The sequence below is a fragment of the Pleurodeles waltl genome, chromosome 8, assembly GCF_031143425.1.
Source record: "Pleurodeles waltl isolate 20211129_DDA chromosome 8, aPleWal1.hap1.20221129, whole genome shotgun sequence".
Taxonomy (NCBI): domain Eukaryota; kingdom Metazoa; phylum Chordata; class Amphibia; order Caudata; family Salamandridae; genus Pleurodeles; species Pleurodeles waltl.
Window position 1 is genome coordinate 1,191,402,921 of NC_090447.1, and position 15,850 is coordinate 1,191,418,770.

At 48.0% G+C, this 15,850-nt stretch overlaps 1 protein-coding gene across 2 annotated transcripts in view; it reads left to right on the forward strand.

Annotated features, from left to right (window-relative positions):
• The window catches only part of LOC138250508 (serine/threonine-protein kinase Nek5-like), a 350,116-nt gene that overhangs the window by 235,364 nt on the left and 98,902 nt on the right, over nt 1–15,850 (forward strand). For both annotated transcript variants that reach the window (XM_069205454.1, XM_069205455.1), the window contains exons 14-15: nt 8,790–8,909; nt 12,512–12,619. In XM_069205454.1, the coding sequence (XP_069061555.1) occupies nt 8,790–8,909; nt 12,512–12,619 (228 nt within the window). The remainder of the gene's footprint in view (nt 1–8,789; nt 8,910–12,511; nt 12,620–15,850) is intronic.

Below are 15,850 nucleotides of genomic sequence, written 5' to 3' on the forward strand. Positions count from 1 at the left end.
GGGCAGTGCAAAGCCACAGTCTCTCAAGTCTCTACAGTGGGTGGGTTGCCCACTGTTCCATCCTGGGGAGTGCAAAGCCACAGTCTCACAAGTCTCTACAGTGGGTGGGTTGCCCACTGTTACATCCTGGGGAGTGCAAAGCCACAGTCTCACAAGTCTCTACAGTGGGTGGGTTGCCCACTGCCTTATCCTGGGGAGTGCAAAGCCACAGTCTCTCAAGTCTATACAATGGGTGGGTTGCCCACTGTTCAACCCTGGGGAGTGCAAAGCCACAGTCTCTCAAGTCTCTAAAGTGGGTGGGTTGCCCACTGTTCCATCCTGGGGAGTGCAAAGCCACAGTCTCACAAGTCTCTGCAGTGGGTGGGTTGCCCACTGTTCCATCCTGGGGAGTGCAAAGCCACAGTCTCACAAGTCTCTACAGTGGGTGGGTTGCCCACTGCCTTATCCTGGGGAGTGCAAAGCCACAGTCTCACAAGTCTCTACAGTGGGTGGGTTGCCCACTGCCATATCCTGGGGAGTGCAAAGCCACAGTCTCACAAGTGGAAGACAGTCTCCACTGGTTCTGGAGGGGGCATGGTGCCCATAGTGCTTCATCCTGCTAAGGACAGAGGTAGTGGATGACAGTCTCCACTGGTTCTGGAGGGGGCATGGTGCCCAGAGTGCTTCATCCTGCTAAGGACAGAGGTAGTGGATGACAGTCTCCACTGGTTCTGGAAGGGGCATGGTGCCCAGAGTGCATCATTCACCCCGTGACGGACTCATTTGCGTCAGTGCCCCTGCCGCTCATGGGCTAGCGGTGCTTGAGATGGCGGTGCCCTGTTCAGCTGTGCTTGAGATGGCGGTGCCCTGTTCAGCGGTGCTTGAGATGGCGGTGCCCTGTGCAGCGGTGCTTGAGACGGCGGTGCCCTGTTCAGCGGTGCTTGAGACGGCGGTGCCCTGTTCAGCAGTGCTTGAGACGGCGGTGCCCTGTTCAGCAGTGCTTGAGACGGCGGTGCCCTGTTCAGCGGTGCTTAAGATGGCGGTGCCCTGTTCAGCAGTGCTTGAGACGGCGGTGCCCTGTTCAGCGGTGCTTGAGATGGCGGTGCCCTGTGCAGGGTCTCAGCTGCTGGCGGTCCTTCATGGCCCAGCGGGGCTTTTGCTGGCGGTCCTTCATGGCCCAGCGGGGCTTTTGCTGGCGGTCCTTCATGGCCCAGCAGGGCTTTCGCTGGCGGTCCTTCATGGCCCAGTGGGGCTTTTGCTGGCGGTCCTTCATGGCCCAGCGGGGCTTTTGCTGGCGGTCCTTTATGGCCCAGCGGGGCTTTTGCTGGCGGTCCTTTATGGCCCAGCGGGGCTTTTGCTGGCGGTCCTTCATGGCCCAGCGGGGCTGGTGCTGGCGGTCCTTCATGGCCCAGCGGGGCTGGTGCTGGCGGTGGCCTCCTGGGCAGCTGGGCTGATGCTGGCGGTGGCCTCCTGGGCATCGGGGATGATGGCGGTCTTCTCCACCGTGCTGCTCTTCCCAGACTTGCCGGGTTTCTTCTGGCCATTCCCCACCTTGGAAGGTGTCACAGCTGACTCCACACTCCCAACGGGACCTCTGGGAGCAGCTTTGGTGGCTGGAGTCTTCCCCCTCTCCCGCCGGGCACTGGCCAACTTCTGATGCTTCACAGGTGGGGGACTGTCTGTGCTGTGGCTCCGTGCCACACTGGCTGCCCTGGTGGCCGGTGCACTCCAGATTCCGGTGACTACAGGCACCACTGGTCCCGAAAATGTTGTGGCTGAGGTGCTAGTTTAGGACCTATGAGACGGACGGGGTGGGGGAGGTGTGGGAAAGAGGTCAAGGTTGGACAGGAAAAGTTTTTGGGACACACTGGGACGGGTAGCTGGAGTGGGTTTGGGAGTGGAGGAAGGGGTGGTGGTTGTAGGAGGTGTACGTTTGGTGACTTTGGGTGAAGGTGCATGCGCTGGAGGCTGTCGTGAGGTGGATGACTGTTGGGTGGGTGTGTGCCTGCGTTTGTGTATCTTGGGACGGGGCGTCACAGACACACTGGGAGAGGACACAGGGGACGTGTGAATGGTAGTGGGGGTGGTGACTGCATGTGAGCGGGGTGTGGGGGTGGGTGTGCTGGAGAGGGACGTAGTGGCTGTAGAGGAAGTGCATGCAGGTGTGAGTGTAGACGAGACTGGGAGGGAGGAGGGAGACGAGGAGGAGGGGGACACAGTGGAGGCAGTGGATGTTGGTGTGTCTGCATGTGTGTGATGCTTGCGTGAGTGCCTGTGGGATGTGTGGTGCATATGTTTGCCTGAGCTTCCCTTGGGTGTTGAGGTGTGTGCATGTTGGTCTGTTGGTGTGCTTGGGATAGGCTGAGGTACAGGGGATTGAGTCGGGTGGAGGAAGTTGGAGGGGGAGGCTAGAGATGGGGACAATGGCAGAGTCTGAAAAGCTTGCTGAAGGGCCGCCTGACCAGAATGAATGCCCTCCAGGAATGCATTTGTCTGTTGCAACTGCCTCTCTACACCCTGGATGGCATTCAAAATCGTAGACTGCCCAACAGTGAGGGACCTGAGTCCTCCTGGGTGAGCCGGCACAGGGCAAAGGCTGAGGGGCTGCTGGGAGGGCGGTCCTGGTAGGGGGGTGGCGGCTGTACCTGTAGATGCGGGGGCACAGATGTTGCCGCCACCACAAGGGAGCTCCCATCAGAGGACGAGTCTGTATCGCTGGTGTCAACTCCTGTCCCCGCCGTGGAGCTCCCCTCGCCCTCGTCCCACTGGTGAATTCAGACTCCGTAGTGTCGCCCTCCAGGGCCATGTTGGATGCAGCTCCCTCGAGCTCCGGTGCCACTTCTCCTCCGCCTGATGATGCTAATGCACACAAGAACAGGGAGACCACAAAAAAGGGGGGGAAGACAGAAGAAAGACATGTTGAGTGCATGCATTACAGCTACCGTTGGCAGACACGACAGACACAGAAGCCCCCTGCCGTACGTCGCGCTCTTGGGCTCCACTGTTCAATTCCTGGGAAATGGCCTACAAGGCTATGGACGACATCTGCACACATAGATGACACATGGGCATGACTATGTGTACTTGGCACTCTACAGAGGTGGGCTGGGGTGCCACATGGCCTGCCTTACGGAGGGGCCTTGCCTACAGAACTCGCCCTGGCCTAGGGAAACCCACAGCCCACCTCCCCCACCGAGACACCTCCACTGCGCGCAAAGTCTGCAGAATGAGAGTGTACTCACCCCCTTGTGGCTGCTGTGATGCCCTCAAATGCCCATCCAACTCCGGGTAGGCCACCGCCAGGATCCTGAACATCAGGGGGGTCATGGTGCGATGGGCACCCCTCCCACGTTGGGAGGCCATCCCCAGCTGAGCCTCCGCTGTCTTCTTGCTCCAGCGGCGAATGTCCTCCCATCTTTTCCAGCAGTAGGTGCTCTGTCTGTGATAGACCCCCAGGCTCCGGACGTCCTTGGCGATGGCACGCCAAATATCTTTTTTCTGGTGGGCGTTGACCTACATGAAATGTACAGGGGAAAAAGAGAAGCTATTACCAACTGCACCGTCAAAGTGATTGGCCCCTATCCCTACCCTTGCCATGTGGCACATGCATTCACCGTCTTTCATGCATGCAGCACTCTCCCCCCTTCCTTCTTACATCCAGCCCTCTCCACACAGGCATAGCCCATACAACATGCTCCCTGTGTACTTACCTGTTTGTCTGGAAGACCGTAGAGTAGCGTGTACTGGGGGAGGACCCCATCCACGAGCTCCTCCAACTCCTCCGATGTGAAGGCAGGGGCCCTTTCCCCAGACACTCGAGCCATTGTCTCTTCCAGACCGAGGTCACAGCAGCACTTGCAGTGTAGGTCCTCTCCTGTCGAAGATCAGGTATTGAGTGATTGAACAGATAGAAAATGGCGGTCACGTCCGCAGCGGTGCGTACCGTCACCGCCGGCATACATCGGCATTGGCTCCTGGGACCCATAGGGTCCAATGTTAACCAATGCAGAATTGTGCTGCGGTCTTTGACCGCCTACAGCGACTGTGTACAACGCCAGCGCAGTTACCTCACATCCCATTGTCCCACTTTAGAGGTCAGGCAGCCGCCATTTCAGGGGCCCACATGGCTTCATTTCCAACTGCGTCACACATACCTAGGCCTAGACTTAACACACATACAGGCCACATTTTGTGTATGTTTGGTGTTCTGGGTAAACTGTGGGTACGTACCTCTGAGTTGTTTGACTCTGTGCTCGCTGTTGTCCTTCATAGGCACCGTCCGCTGGGACATGTGAGGAGATGGTGGCATCCTCCGGTGTACCGACCGTTGGTGGACCTGTCGACAATGGAGGAGCGACATTTGATTATCACATACAGGCTTGACCGTGCCACAATCCAGGAACTGTGTACCCAGTTGGAGCATGACCTGATGTCAGCAATCCGCCATCCCACAGGAATCCCCCCTCAAGTGCAGGTGCTGTCAGTGCTCCATTTCCTTGCAAGTGGGTCATTTCAAACAACAGTGGCCATAGCATCAGGGATGTCCCAGCCTATGTTTTCCAACGTATTGTCCAGAGTGTTGTCTGCCCTTCTGAAACACATGCGGAGCTACATCGTTTTCCCTCAGGTGGAGGATTTGCCTACAGTGAAAGGTGATTTCTATGCCCTGGGACACATCCCCAACATCATAGGTGCCATTGATGGGACCCATGTGGCTTTGGTCCCCCCCCACAGGAGTGAACAGGTGTACAGAAACCGGAAGAGTTATCATTCTATGAATGTACAGATGGTATTTTTGGCAGACCAGTACATCTCCCATGTGAATGCCATGTTCCCTGGCTCAGTGCATGACGCCTACATCCTGCGGAATAGCAGCATCCCTTATGTGATGGGTCAACTCCAGAGGCACCGTGTGTGGCTATTAGGTGAGCACTTGGAGGCAAGTCAGTGGGAATGGTTCTTTGGGTCTGGGGATATCCCTCCAGGTTAGTGCGTGTCTAACAGTTGTTCCTCTATATTTGCAGGTGACTCTGGTTACCCCAACCTGTCATGGCTACAGACCCCAGTGAGGAATCCCAGGACAAGGGCAGAGGAACGCTACAATGAGGCCCATGGGCGAACTAGGAGGGTGATCGAGCGGAACTTCGGCCTCCTGAAGGCCAGGTTCAGGTGCCTCCATATGACAGGTGGATCCCTATTATACTCACCAAAGAAGGTGTGCCAGATCATCGTGGCCTGCTGTATGCTTCATAACTTGGCTTTGAGACGACAGGTGCCTTTTCTGCAGGAGGATGGTCCAGATGGCGGTGTTGTTGCAGCTGTGGAGCCTGTGGACAGTGAAGAGGAGGAAGCAGAGGAAGAAGACATGAACAACAGGGACTCAGTGATCCAGCAATATTTCCAGTGAGACACAGGTAAGAGTACAGACCTGCCTACTACATGTACATTAACACTACTACCTCTCTACTGTGTGTCGTTTTCACCCAGTGTATTGTCACTGAGTTGTCACTTTCCCTTACGATTTCACAGATGTGGGTCCCACTGTGTGACATCTGCTTAGATTCCTCATGGACTAGAGCTGTGTGACATTACAATTGAAAGAGCATTTTGTAACTGTAGTTGCTAATACACTATTTCCAAATCAAAGACAGACTCCAGATTGTTTTGTGCTTTAAGTGTGTTTATTTAAGTGCTCAATATTGGAGGGGGTAGTGAAATGGTGAGGGGTGATGGCGGAGGAATGTCCATGGCAGAGCCAAGTCTATTAGTCTCACGGTGCGTTGCCCAAATGGGCATAGGAAGTGGAGCTGGGGCAGTTAAAGTATGGACAGGGTGACAAAGTGGGACAGTAGGATGACAATCTGATTTGTCCTGGATCTCAGGGACCGTTTGCGGGGTGGTTCTCCCTCTGCAGGGGGTGGGGTGCTGGTGTGGTGGTCCTGTGGCAGGGCATCCTGTCCACTAGCACCGGCGGAGGTGGTGGGCAGTTCATCGTCCATGCTAGTGTCGGGGGCCCCTTGTAGTGCCGCAGTGTCCCTCCTGGTGTTGAGTACTTCCTTCAGCACCCCTACGATGGTGCCCAGGGTGGAGCTGATGGTTCTGAGTTCCTCCCTGAAACCCATATACTGTTCCTCCTGCAGGCGCTGGGTCTCCTGAAACTTGGCCAGTACCGTTGCCATTGTCTCCTGGGAGTGGTGGTATGCTCCCATGATGGAGGAGAGGGCCTCGTGGAGAGTGGGTTCCCTTGGCCTGTCCGCCCCATGTCGCACAGCAGCCCTCCCAGTTCCCCTGTGCTCCTGGGCCTCTGTCCCCTGGACCGTGTGCCCACTACCATTGCCCCCGGGTCCCTGGTGTTTTTGGGGTGGTGGGTTATCCTGGGTTCCCTGTAGTGGTGGACACACTGCTGATTGACGTGTCCTGGGGACGGAGGTATGGGCCCGCTGGGTGGGTGCTGTGCTGGTGTTTCCAGAGGGGGGAAGGTCTGTGGTGGCCTGTGACTGGGTGAGGGGAACCGACTGTCCAGAGGTCCCCGATTGGCCGGGCTGGTCATCTAGATCCAGTTGGACAGAGCTGCTGTCATCACTGTGGGTCTCTTCTGTTGGTGGTGTGGACATGTGTGGACCCTCCTGTCCGGTGACGTTGGGTAGGGGTCCTGCAGGGGTATAAAAGGATGGTTATTACATCTGTGTGTGTCATGGTGTGCAATGGGTGGGTGACCGTGTACCCCAGTGCTTGCATTCCTGTGTGGGACCTTGTGTGAGGATGGTTTAGGGGGTTTTATGGGTATGTGCAGTGGGCATGCTTTAGTGATGGGTGTCCATGCTTTGTTGTTGCATGCAGGGCTTGGTGTTGGGATGGGTGGTTTGTGATGTTGGGAACATATGTGAGGAGTTGGTGTGCTGGGGGTGAGGGTGAGGGTTGGGGTATGTGATGGCATGCAGGTAGGGTGGGGGATGTAATAATTAAGATTTGTCTTACCAGAGTCCATTCCTCCACCTACTCCTGCGAGGCACTCAGAATGCAGAATCGCCAAGACCTGCTCCTCCCATGTTGTTAGTTGTGGGTGAGGAGGTGGGGGTCTGCCGCCAGTCCTCTGAACCGCCAGGTGGTGTCTTGAGACCACGGAATGCACCTTCCCCCGTAGGTCGTTCCACCTCTTCCTGATGTCCTCCCGATTTCTTGGGTGCTGTCCCACTGCGTTGACCCTGTCCACTATTGTTCGCCATAGCTCCATCTTCCTTGCAATTGAGGTGTGCTGCACCTGTGCTCCGAATAGCTGTGGCTCTACCCGGACGATTTCCTCCACCATGACCCTGAGCTCCTCCTCCGAGAACCTGGGGTGTCTTTGCCGGGCCATGGGGTGGTGTAGGTGATGTGTGGGGTGGAGTGTGTGGTGATAAGTGTGCTGATTTGTAGTGGTGTGTTGTGTGAGGTACGTGGAAGTTCTGTGGGTGATGGTGTTGTGTGCCTGTGGATGCTGTTGTTCTTGCTGGTGCTCTCTCTCTGGCCTTCTTTCAGAATTTTTTGTTGTGGGGGTTTGTGGGTGATGTGGGTGTGTGTTTTATATTGTAATGGGTGTGTGGGAGTGGTGTGTGTATGTGTATCAGGTGTGTGTATTTGGAATTGTCCAATGTGGCTGTGTTTTGTAAGAGTGTGTGTATTTTGAGCGCGGCGGTGTGTACCGCCAATGGAATACCGCGGTTGAAAGACCACCACGTGGATTCGTGTGTCGTGATAGTGTGGGCGTATTTCTGTTGGCGTGACGGTGGAGGTTTTGTTTTTGCCAGTTTATCACTGACCTTTGGTGTGGCGGACTTGTGTGGGTGTCGGAATTTTGGCGGATTCCGACATGTGGGTCATAATAGCTGTGGCGGAATTCCGCAGCCGCGGCGGTGTGTTGGCGTCTTCTGCACGGCGGTAAGCGGCTTGTACCGCCAATGTTGTAATGACCGCCAAAGTCTTTTGCCATTTGTAGAGCAAAATCTGTAAGCATAGGATTGACAGTGTCATCCTCGCCGAGCTGCAAAATGACAAAAGCCATTCACCACTTCAGGCCCAGTATTACAGCTTTTGACTGGTAAAATCCCATCCAAGCCAACCTGGAATGTGTAAAAGCAACCCCTGACACGTGGTTCGCCCTTCTTGAAGCTCTTCAGAGGGATTTAGCTTTGTCCAGACACAAGGGAGCACCCAGGATAAGTCAAAACAAAGCCCTTTCAGGGTTTGTGTGATGCAGAAGTTATGCAAAAAAAAAGAGTGAATTCTGGGTAGTTCCCAAGTGTAAGTGGAGAGCAGCAGTATATATATATATGCATACACACACACACACATTTTTTTAAAATCTTTTTTTAATTTGTCCATTGTATTTTTGTATTTCTATTTTTTAGAAGGAGGTGGTGATGGAATTCAATTATCCATCCCTAAAGGGGGCATGAATAGGTACTTATTTATTAAAATTATGTTCTACATTAAACATAGAATAATCAAAATATGTCTCTCCTCTGTGAGATCTATAACATGAAATGTCAAATTAATTAATAGATTAATTTGATGAACGAGGGCCACTTTTGTTGGTTTTGGTATTAGAGCAAAAGTGGGCACAAAAATCATTTGGTCTCATTTTTGCTGGACAGCTCTGGTCTAAAGGGTCGACTTGTGCCACTGTGTTTATTTATTGTCTATTTTGTGAGTGATGTTGGGAAAGATAACTGAAAAGATATGTTATGAATGCAAATATGCAAATAGCAAAAAAAAAGTTAATGTTCTTCTTGCAAATAATATTTTTTACCAAAAATATGTCACATGTACAGGGACTTCGTCCATCCACTGCTGATCATCAGAATAACCACATTCCCCGGCAGGAAATGAAGCAAGAACAACCAATGGAGCAACAACAGCAAGCAATCATCAAGAATGGAGATAAGGAACAGGTGAAATATAAGCATTAGCATAATTTTGATTTCATTAGTGATACTTCTCGAGATTGTTGTAACATTCTTGTTATTTCATGTCTGAGACAGGAACTCTGCTTCTTTCATCATCTTATGTTTCCTACAGAAGAACACCAAATAACAATATATCTGTGTGACCTTTTCAAAGTAAAAGTTGTAAATCAAAACTTCTGAGGGTTTGGCGCTCCTGCAGTGAAAAATAGTAAATTGAAGACTATGTGAATTTTAAGAAATATTTGTCTTATAAGAATTTCTTAAAATATCTGACAGTCGTTCTGTGTTTTGTGGTTTAGAAAAGTGTTTTATTGCTACAAAAAGAATAGAATGTAGACCTCCATAACTTCCTGTAGATCGTTTTGCCTGATAACTCAATTTAGTGTGCTTTTCAAAATATGTAAACTGTCCGAGTGCCATATTACAACCTTGGTGGTCAGGCTGCCTTGGGACCACCAGCTCAGCTAGGATCAGGCATCCTGGTGGTCTCGTGGTAGGTGGCTGTCATAACCTGCTAGGGCAGCGCTGCAAGCAGTGCTATCCGTGGGATTACGACCCCTTCTCTGCCAGTGGTTTCATGGTGGTAGCAGTGCCATGAAAAAGCTGGCAGAGAATGGTTGCAGGGGGCCCCAGGTAAGCCCCTGCACTACCCATGCACTCGGCATGGGCAGTGCAGGGGCCCCCTTGATTAGCACCATAGTAGTGGTGCTGGTGCACCCTGCTGGCTACAGCATTGCTGCTGGATCGATAACGAGCTGGAGACAATGCTGTAGCCTGTTTCCCGCTTGGCCAGCAAGCAAACAGGTTTCCGTCCGCTGACCTAGCCGGAAAACCATAATAACTCTGGTGGGGAGGTCGCCGCATAGGTGGCGGCCACCCTGTCTGAAGTTTGGTGGACAGAGTTTTCCGCCTGCCAAATTCAAAATCAGGCATAAGATAAATGTGGTGGGAGAAGCATGTTCCAAAACATTAGGTTAACTGCAAACATCTAATTTTAAGAGTTCAGGAATAGAGAGGACATTTTTTGCTTACATGAAACTGGAGGAATAGTGGAGAAATTGTCAGAAAACATCATATGTGGAAAGAGAAAGTTAAGATCTCTTTATCGTAATTCTCTAGGGAACTCAGCCTTGCTGCTGGCAAGTTGTTCTTCAAGAGGCATAGCGGTCATCAGTTGATGACTTTGTGGAACTCCTGGCCTTCTTATACTGATCCCCAAGGTGTGAAACCATCAAAAAGTATGTGATTGCAGCATGGAGAGCAAGAATGTGGGCTACCCTACCTTCCGTAGATAAGAGAGGACCCCTAGCTGCAGAGATTGTAATCATTACTGGGGAATAAGCTAAGGTTGTTACCCATCACTCCCTGTGTTGGTAGGTTAAGCACATGTTAAGCACATACATCCTCGACATTTACTTCACCAACGGCCACAGCACATTTGTGCAAGAACACCACCTGTGTAAAGGGTTGGACCTTGTAGACTGAACATTCAATAAGTAGTTCTGAATCATGGGCCATTTACAGAAGTTTCAGGCTCAATTTTTCCCCTGTGTGTATCCCAAGAGGTATTGTTTGGGATTGATGTCATACTCTATATAGATATGGGTATTTGGGCAAGCAACATGTCCAATTTTCAATTTTCCTCAGGGGTGTTATTAGTGTTTGGGTCAAATTGCAGTCTTGCAGGTTATTGGCCAACAAAACCCATTTGCTTAGAAAAGTCATTTTGGGAATGTGTTCTGTAGCCCACTGTGAACACAGCATGAGTGATGGAAATTATATCTCTGCACTCACTTCAAAGCCCTGGACATTATGGAAATAAGCTTGGGTCTCACCTGTTCAGCTATTCAGCTAGTCAAGTAGCATCCACAAGCATTATGTTAACAATGTGAGGTTGTTGGTTCTGCATGCAATTGCAGAGGGTGATTCCTGACTTGGAACATAGAAATACTGATAAGTACAAGTGAGAGATATAAATCTGTAAGTTCAAAACTGCAAAAGAGTTGCTTGGCTCACCTTCAAAGAACCAGTTAAATTGAGATAGCCTCCAAGCATACCACAGTGGTGCTGCTGATTGGCTGATCATGAGGGGATGGCAGTTCCAGACTGCTTTGCTACCCCCACCTATTTATTGGACTTACTTGCTTTCACTCCCTCTCACTGTTCGATTCTCTCTTACCCTGTAATCAAAGACTGCCTAGACAGGGAAAGTTGTAGCAGTGAGATGCACACTGGATTGAGCAAACAACTCCAACCATTACCAAGTTGGACTCGACAAGCACCATCTCTTACAATTATATAAAATTCTCAAAAATCATATACCCATAATGCACCTATCAACCCACCTCCAGCTTTGTAGAAGCTCACAGATTATGTGTTATGTAATGATTTCTGACCTCTGACACCTATATCATGCCCCACCTCTCAACACACTGCACTCCATCTTCTTTGAATCTCTTATTACTTGGTTCTGTATACCTTGTACTACCTCAGTTATGAGAACATCTGCATTCCTTCTGTTAAACTACATGCCCTGCTGTCACACATGTCAAGCTTTAGCTCTTTTCATTTCCACCACCTATACTTGGCCACATTATCATATCTAACCTCATCAGTACCCACAACCTTTGCCCTACTTGTTTTGATTGTCACCTCCACATTGTATTTCTTACATTGTCCATGCTCCAACCCTCAGCAGGTTTACCCAATCTTTCATTCAGTATTATTGTCAGTCCTCATAAGGGACTATTCCACCCATTTTACAGTCTAAGAAACCACAAACCCCTAGCGAAAACATAGATGTTCTTTGTTCTTTTTTATCTTTTATGTTCACCTACCCCACAGTTAAGTCAGCAGCGAGAGGCATGCTGAAGGCTAGAATGTGCTACACAAAGAGCTGTAAGGAACAACAGGCTATCCCTCCCTTGGAAGTATTTCATTTGTAGTTGTCTTAATTCTTTGTCCTTCACTTCTATGTCATCAGAAGTTTCCTTGTGGGGAACAGGTGTAGCATTAAGAGGCACTTGAGGGAGCAGTGGGGTGCAGACTGCTGCTACCTATGTTGTCACAACAGTGCATCCCCTGCCACAATATCAGCAGAGGTTCTTCTTAAATGCCACTGACAAAGACCATTTCAACACAAATCATGGTGGATGCTTTTATCATGCTTATATTTCCTGTTAATACTCTGTCAGTTCTCTTGAATTATTAATGTCTCAGGCGAGTAGTTGCCACCTCGTTGTCACTTTAGCTAAACATATATGGGTCCTCTTAAATGTTCTTGATTTCTTATTTCTTGTGGCTTCAAACAGGAACACACTGCCTCTTAAATGTCAAAAGAATTCAAACATTACTATATTTTTCCAATGCAATTACAAAATTGCTGTTCGCTAAATAATTATCAGATTAGCAGAGTACACCGAGAATGTTTGCCTCTCATAGTGCCAAAAGCTCCATTGGGTGTACACGTGCGACAATAAATCATAACATGTATAGAATGCCCCTGAACATTGTGCCTACTGCACTTTGTTTTAAAGAACGGTAATGCATATAATTTTCCGACTAAATTTAGATTTATTGTCTTACAGGAATACCTGAGAAAATTAAATCAAATTCGTCAGCAATATCACAATGAAGTGAAAGAAAATAAAATGAAAGCTGTCACGCCAAAGGTTAGAGCTAATGTGCCTATCCTGGTAAGTTACTTCTGTTTGAGATATACTTGCCGCCTTTCTCCAACTGACCTCAGGTTTTGTCATTTGACAAACTCTGGAAATATATCTGTATCTTACCATGAAAAATATAAAGGCAGTTCGCCCTTCTTTTGGGTCGTTTGCTTTGTTCCTGTGTGGAGGAAGGGAGACAAAAACCTGAAATATAAGGTTAAACAAACGTGTGCTATGTACAAACACCGCCTGGTGTATAATTGATGGTTGTGTCAATAACATGGCTGCAATGCGGCCAGTATTTTAGTTTCAGTTTTCTGTCTTAAGGTGTCCACGCCTGTTGAGTTATTATTTACATTACTTGCTACATAATTGTCAAGATCACCAGACTTCTCCTAGATTTTCTACTTCATCCATGTTGTTTGTATTATGTGTGTCCACAGGGGAAGGGCAACATTGCCCTCCCCCCTGAAGTCTTTGTAACTTTCAGTCATAAGGTTTACATAAGTTCACTAACTCTTTGTCAGCTATTAAGGCCAAAAAACACTCTGGGGTCCGAGGCATATTGGTTAACCCAGTACACACGCATAGTTAGTGTTGTCAGAGTACCTGCCAAAAAATGTTCAGTTAATTGATCTCCCTGGGGCTGATTCATAAAAATATTTAGGAATATGGGAAGCAGTACTACAGAAGTACTCTATTACATACTTGCCTTTGCGAATTTACCCCGAAACATCCAACCCCCTGTCAGTAAACGTGCTATGAGGACACAGTCCTTTCTATTTGTACCAATAGTCTCTGAATATTCCCATTTTTATTCCCATTTTAGATGTCTGGGGTGTATTTAGCAAAGGCTTGTAAATAAAAGAGTACTACAATTATGGGAAAAGGATCAAATTCACCACTAGAAGTCATTTGAAATTTTGGTGATCATAATTGCATAGTGGAAATAATTCCATAGTTTGCTTTATGAATTATGTTTTTATTATGTAGATACTTCGCATTTACAGTCTGGGAAAGAAGTGTCTAAATGCACCTTGTTAGAAAGATAGATGAACAATCTGTATTATCATCTGGCAAATATCGAAATAAGAGAGGAAGACATGATACAGGTATTGCCTTACGTGACAATGAGAGAGATGCAAGCATACTGGCAGGAGTACACTTTGACATACTCCTACATCCTATTGTGAATCAGCACCATTATTTTCAGTGTAGGTCAGAGCATATTTCCTGCACTCACCTTATGCCATCATGTCTATCCATTCTACCGGTCCCTCCCAGCTGCAATTTCGGTGTGCTTGCTTGTATTGTCTTCAGTGAGTTGGGTTGGTGAACTTATTTTTTCTCTCAATATTTCTTTACATGAGAGATTAAGGGAAAGAATTTGAAGCAAATTATTCCCTCCAACTGACTGCTTCTTATGCCTGTCATCTTCTAGGCTGCCATCCAGGTTATTCATGTTCAAGTGTTAACTTCATTACTATGTTAAGTTAAATAATCTATTGCAACAGTACAGAAAGACATAAACATTTACAAATATTATCAAACTTGTTGGGCCCTAATAACAGAAATAACGGACATAAATTATTAAAACGCTAAAGTGCATTGATAATTTTATGCCAATATATCATCCAACAGTGCACAGTTTATTCACGTACAGAAGTTTTAAATGTACATTAGCAACACAATCTGAAGAAAGCGATATTCAACCAACCTCTACAGTTATTAAAGGTGTATCTAGAAATCGGACTATCCTTTCTCTTAATGTCTAATTCAAACAGGCATTGGCAAAGCTGGTAGGTGTACATTGACTGGCACCTATTAGTTTTTGCTGATCCTTATATTTTTGAAATTGTTTTTGGAAAACTATATAACAAAAACATTACCAACTTAGCCTCCTGTGCATTCACACACACGCATGGGCAGTCACCATGAAATTGTTTTGTAATAAAGTTTTACAAAAACCATTGCAAGATGGCTGCCTGGCTGTCTTTGTGCGTGCTTGCACACAGCTGCATATGGCCCTGTCTCTGAATATTTTTTTATGTTTGCAAAACATTCAAAGATGGACACACACACACACACACACACACACACACACACACACACTCCCCTCCAATCGAGCACTCACATTGCTGGTGCGGCTGACATCCCAGTAGTTTTCTCGCAGTCCATGAAAGACACTGGAGGAGCATTCCATGAAAGAGCACTGTGCTATTATTACTTGTCTGGGAATGCACACTGCAGAAATGTTGACAGATCAGCAAGCCTTTACTGAGCGGCAGTTCTACATCGTTTTCAGTGGTGTCTACCCAACCCACAAGATGTTGCTGATACTTGATATCTCTTTTAAGATTATTTAAGACAACATCTGTATCCCTTCTTATTTTAATATTTGTCTAATAATAATGCACATTTTTTGGTCTGGGTCTAACGAAGTGCACTGAGACATACCGTTTTTTTTTTCAAGCTGTAAAAGTGAAGTTCTCCAAAAATAAAGATATTATTAAGGAAACGAACAGCTTCAAAGTAGGAAAACAAGATCGTTTTACGGTTATGGGCACAAAAATTCTTCAGGACTTTGATTAAAGAATTTAGCTTCTCAATCACGTTCCCGTGACCTTAACAGTAACTCAGATGTGGGCACATTTCCATTCCTGGTTCCTACTCTTTCCCTCTATCACCAGACAAAAACAAAGCATGTACATTACAAACAAAGATAACTGACATTTATTGGCTCCACAAATAATTTAGTTAATCAGTGTTCTCTTATCTTCTGTTTAAATTGCCTGTCTCGTGGCTCTTATTATGGTAATAAGGCTGCATGTTTAGGGCGGCAGCACCTCTGCGTTTGGGAGACTGAGTCAACCCCACACAGTCTTGAAGCTGGCTGCCTATCTCCTGGCTAGCCTGCAGTACCTCACCCGCCCCAATCAGGGTGGTAGTGATTTGTGGCAAGTGAATATAATCATTGATTCTCCTACTCTTAGGGACATTTCAAAGCAAATTTTTAATATCGTAGTTCATCTGGAAATATTAAAACAACAGCTGGAGCTCAAGTACAACCCTATCTGTCAAGGAAAATTATGTTAGTTGACTAGCCCTCTGATTTGGGAGGTGAAAACTGTATTCATTGATATATCAGATCAACTCCTGAAAATTGTGTATGGAGCGTCACACACAGTCAGTTCTGGTTTCTTATAGGATCCATGGTGTATAACATAAAAAATCACTTGATCCTGATAGAGTAAAAGGCTA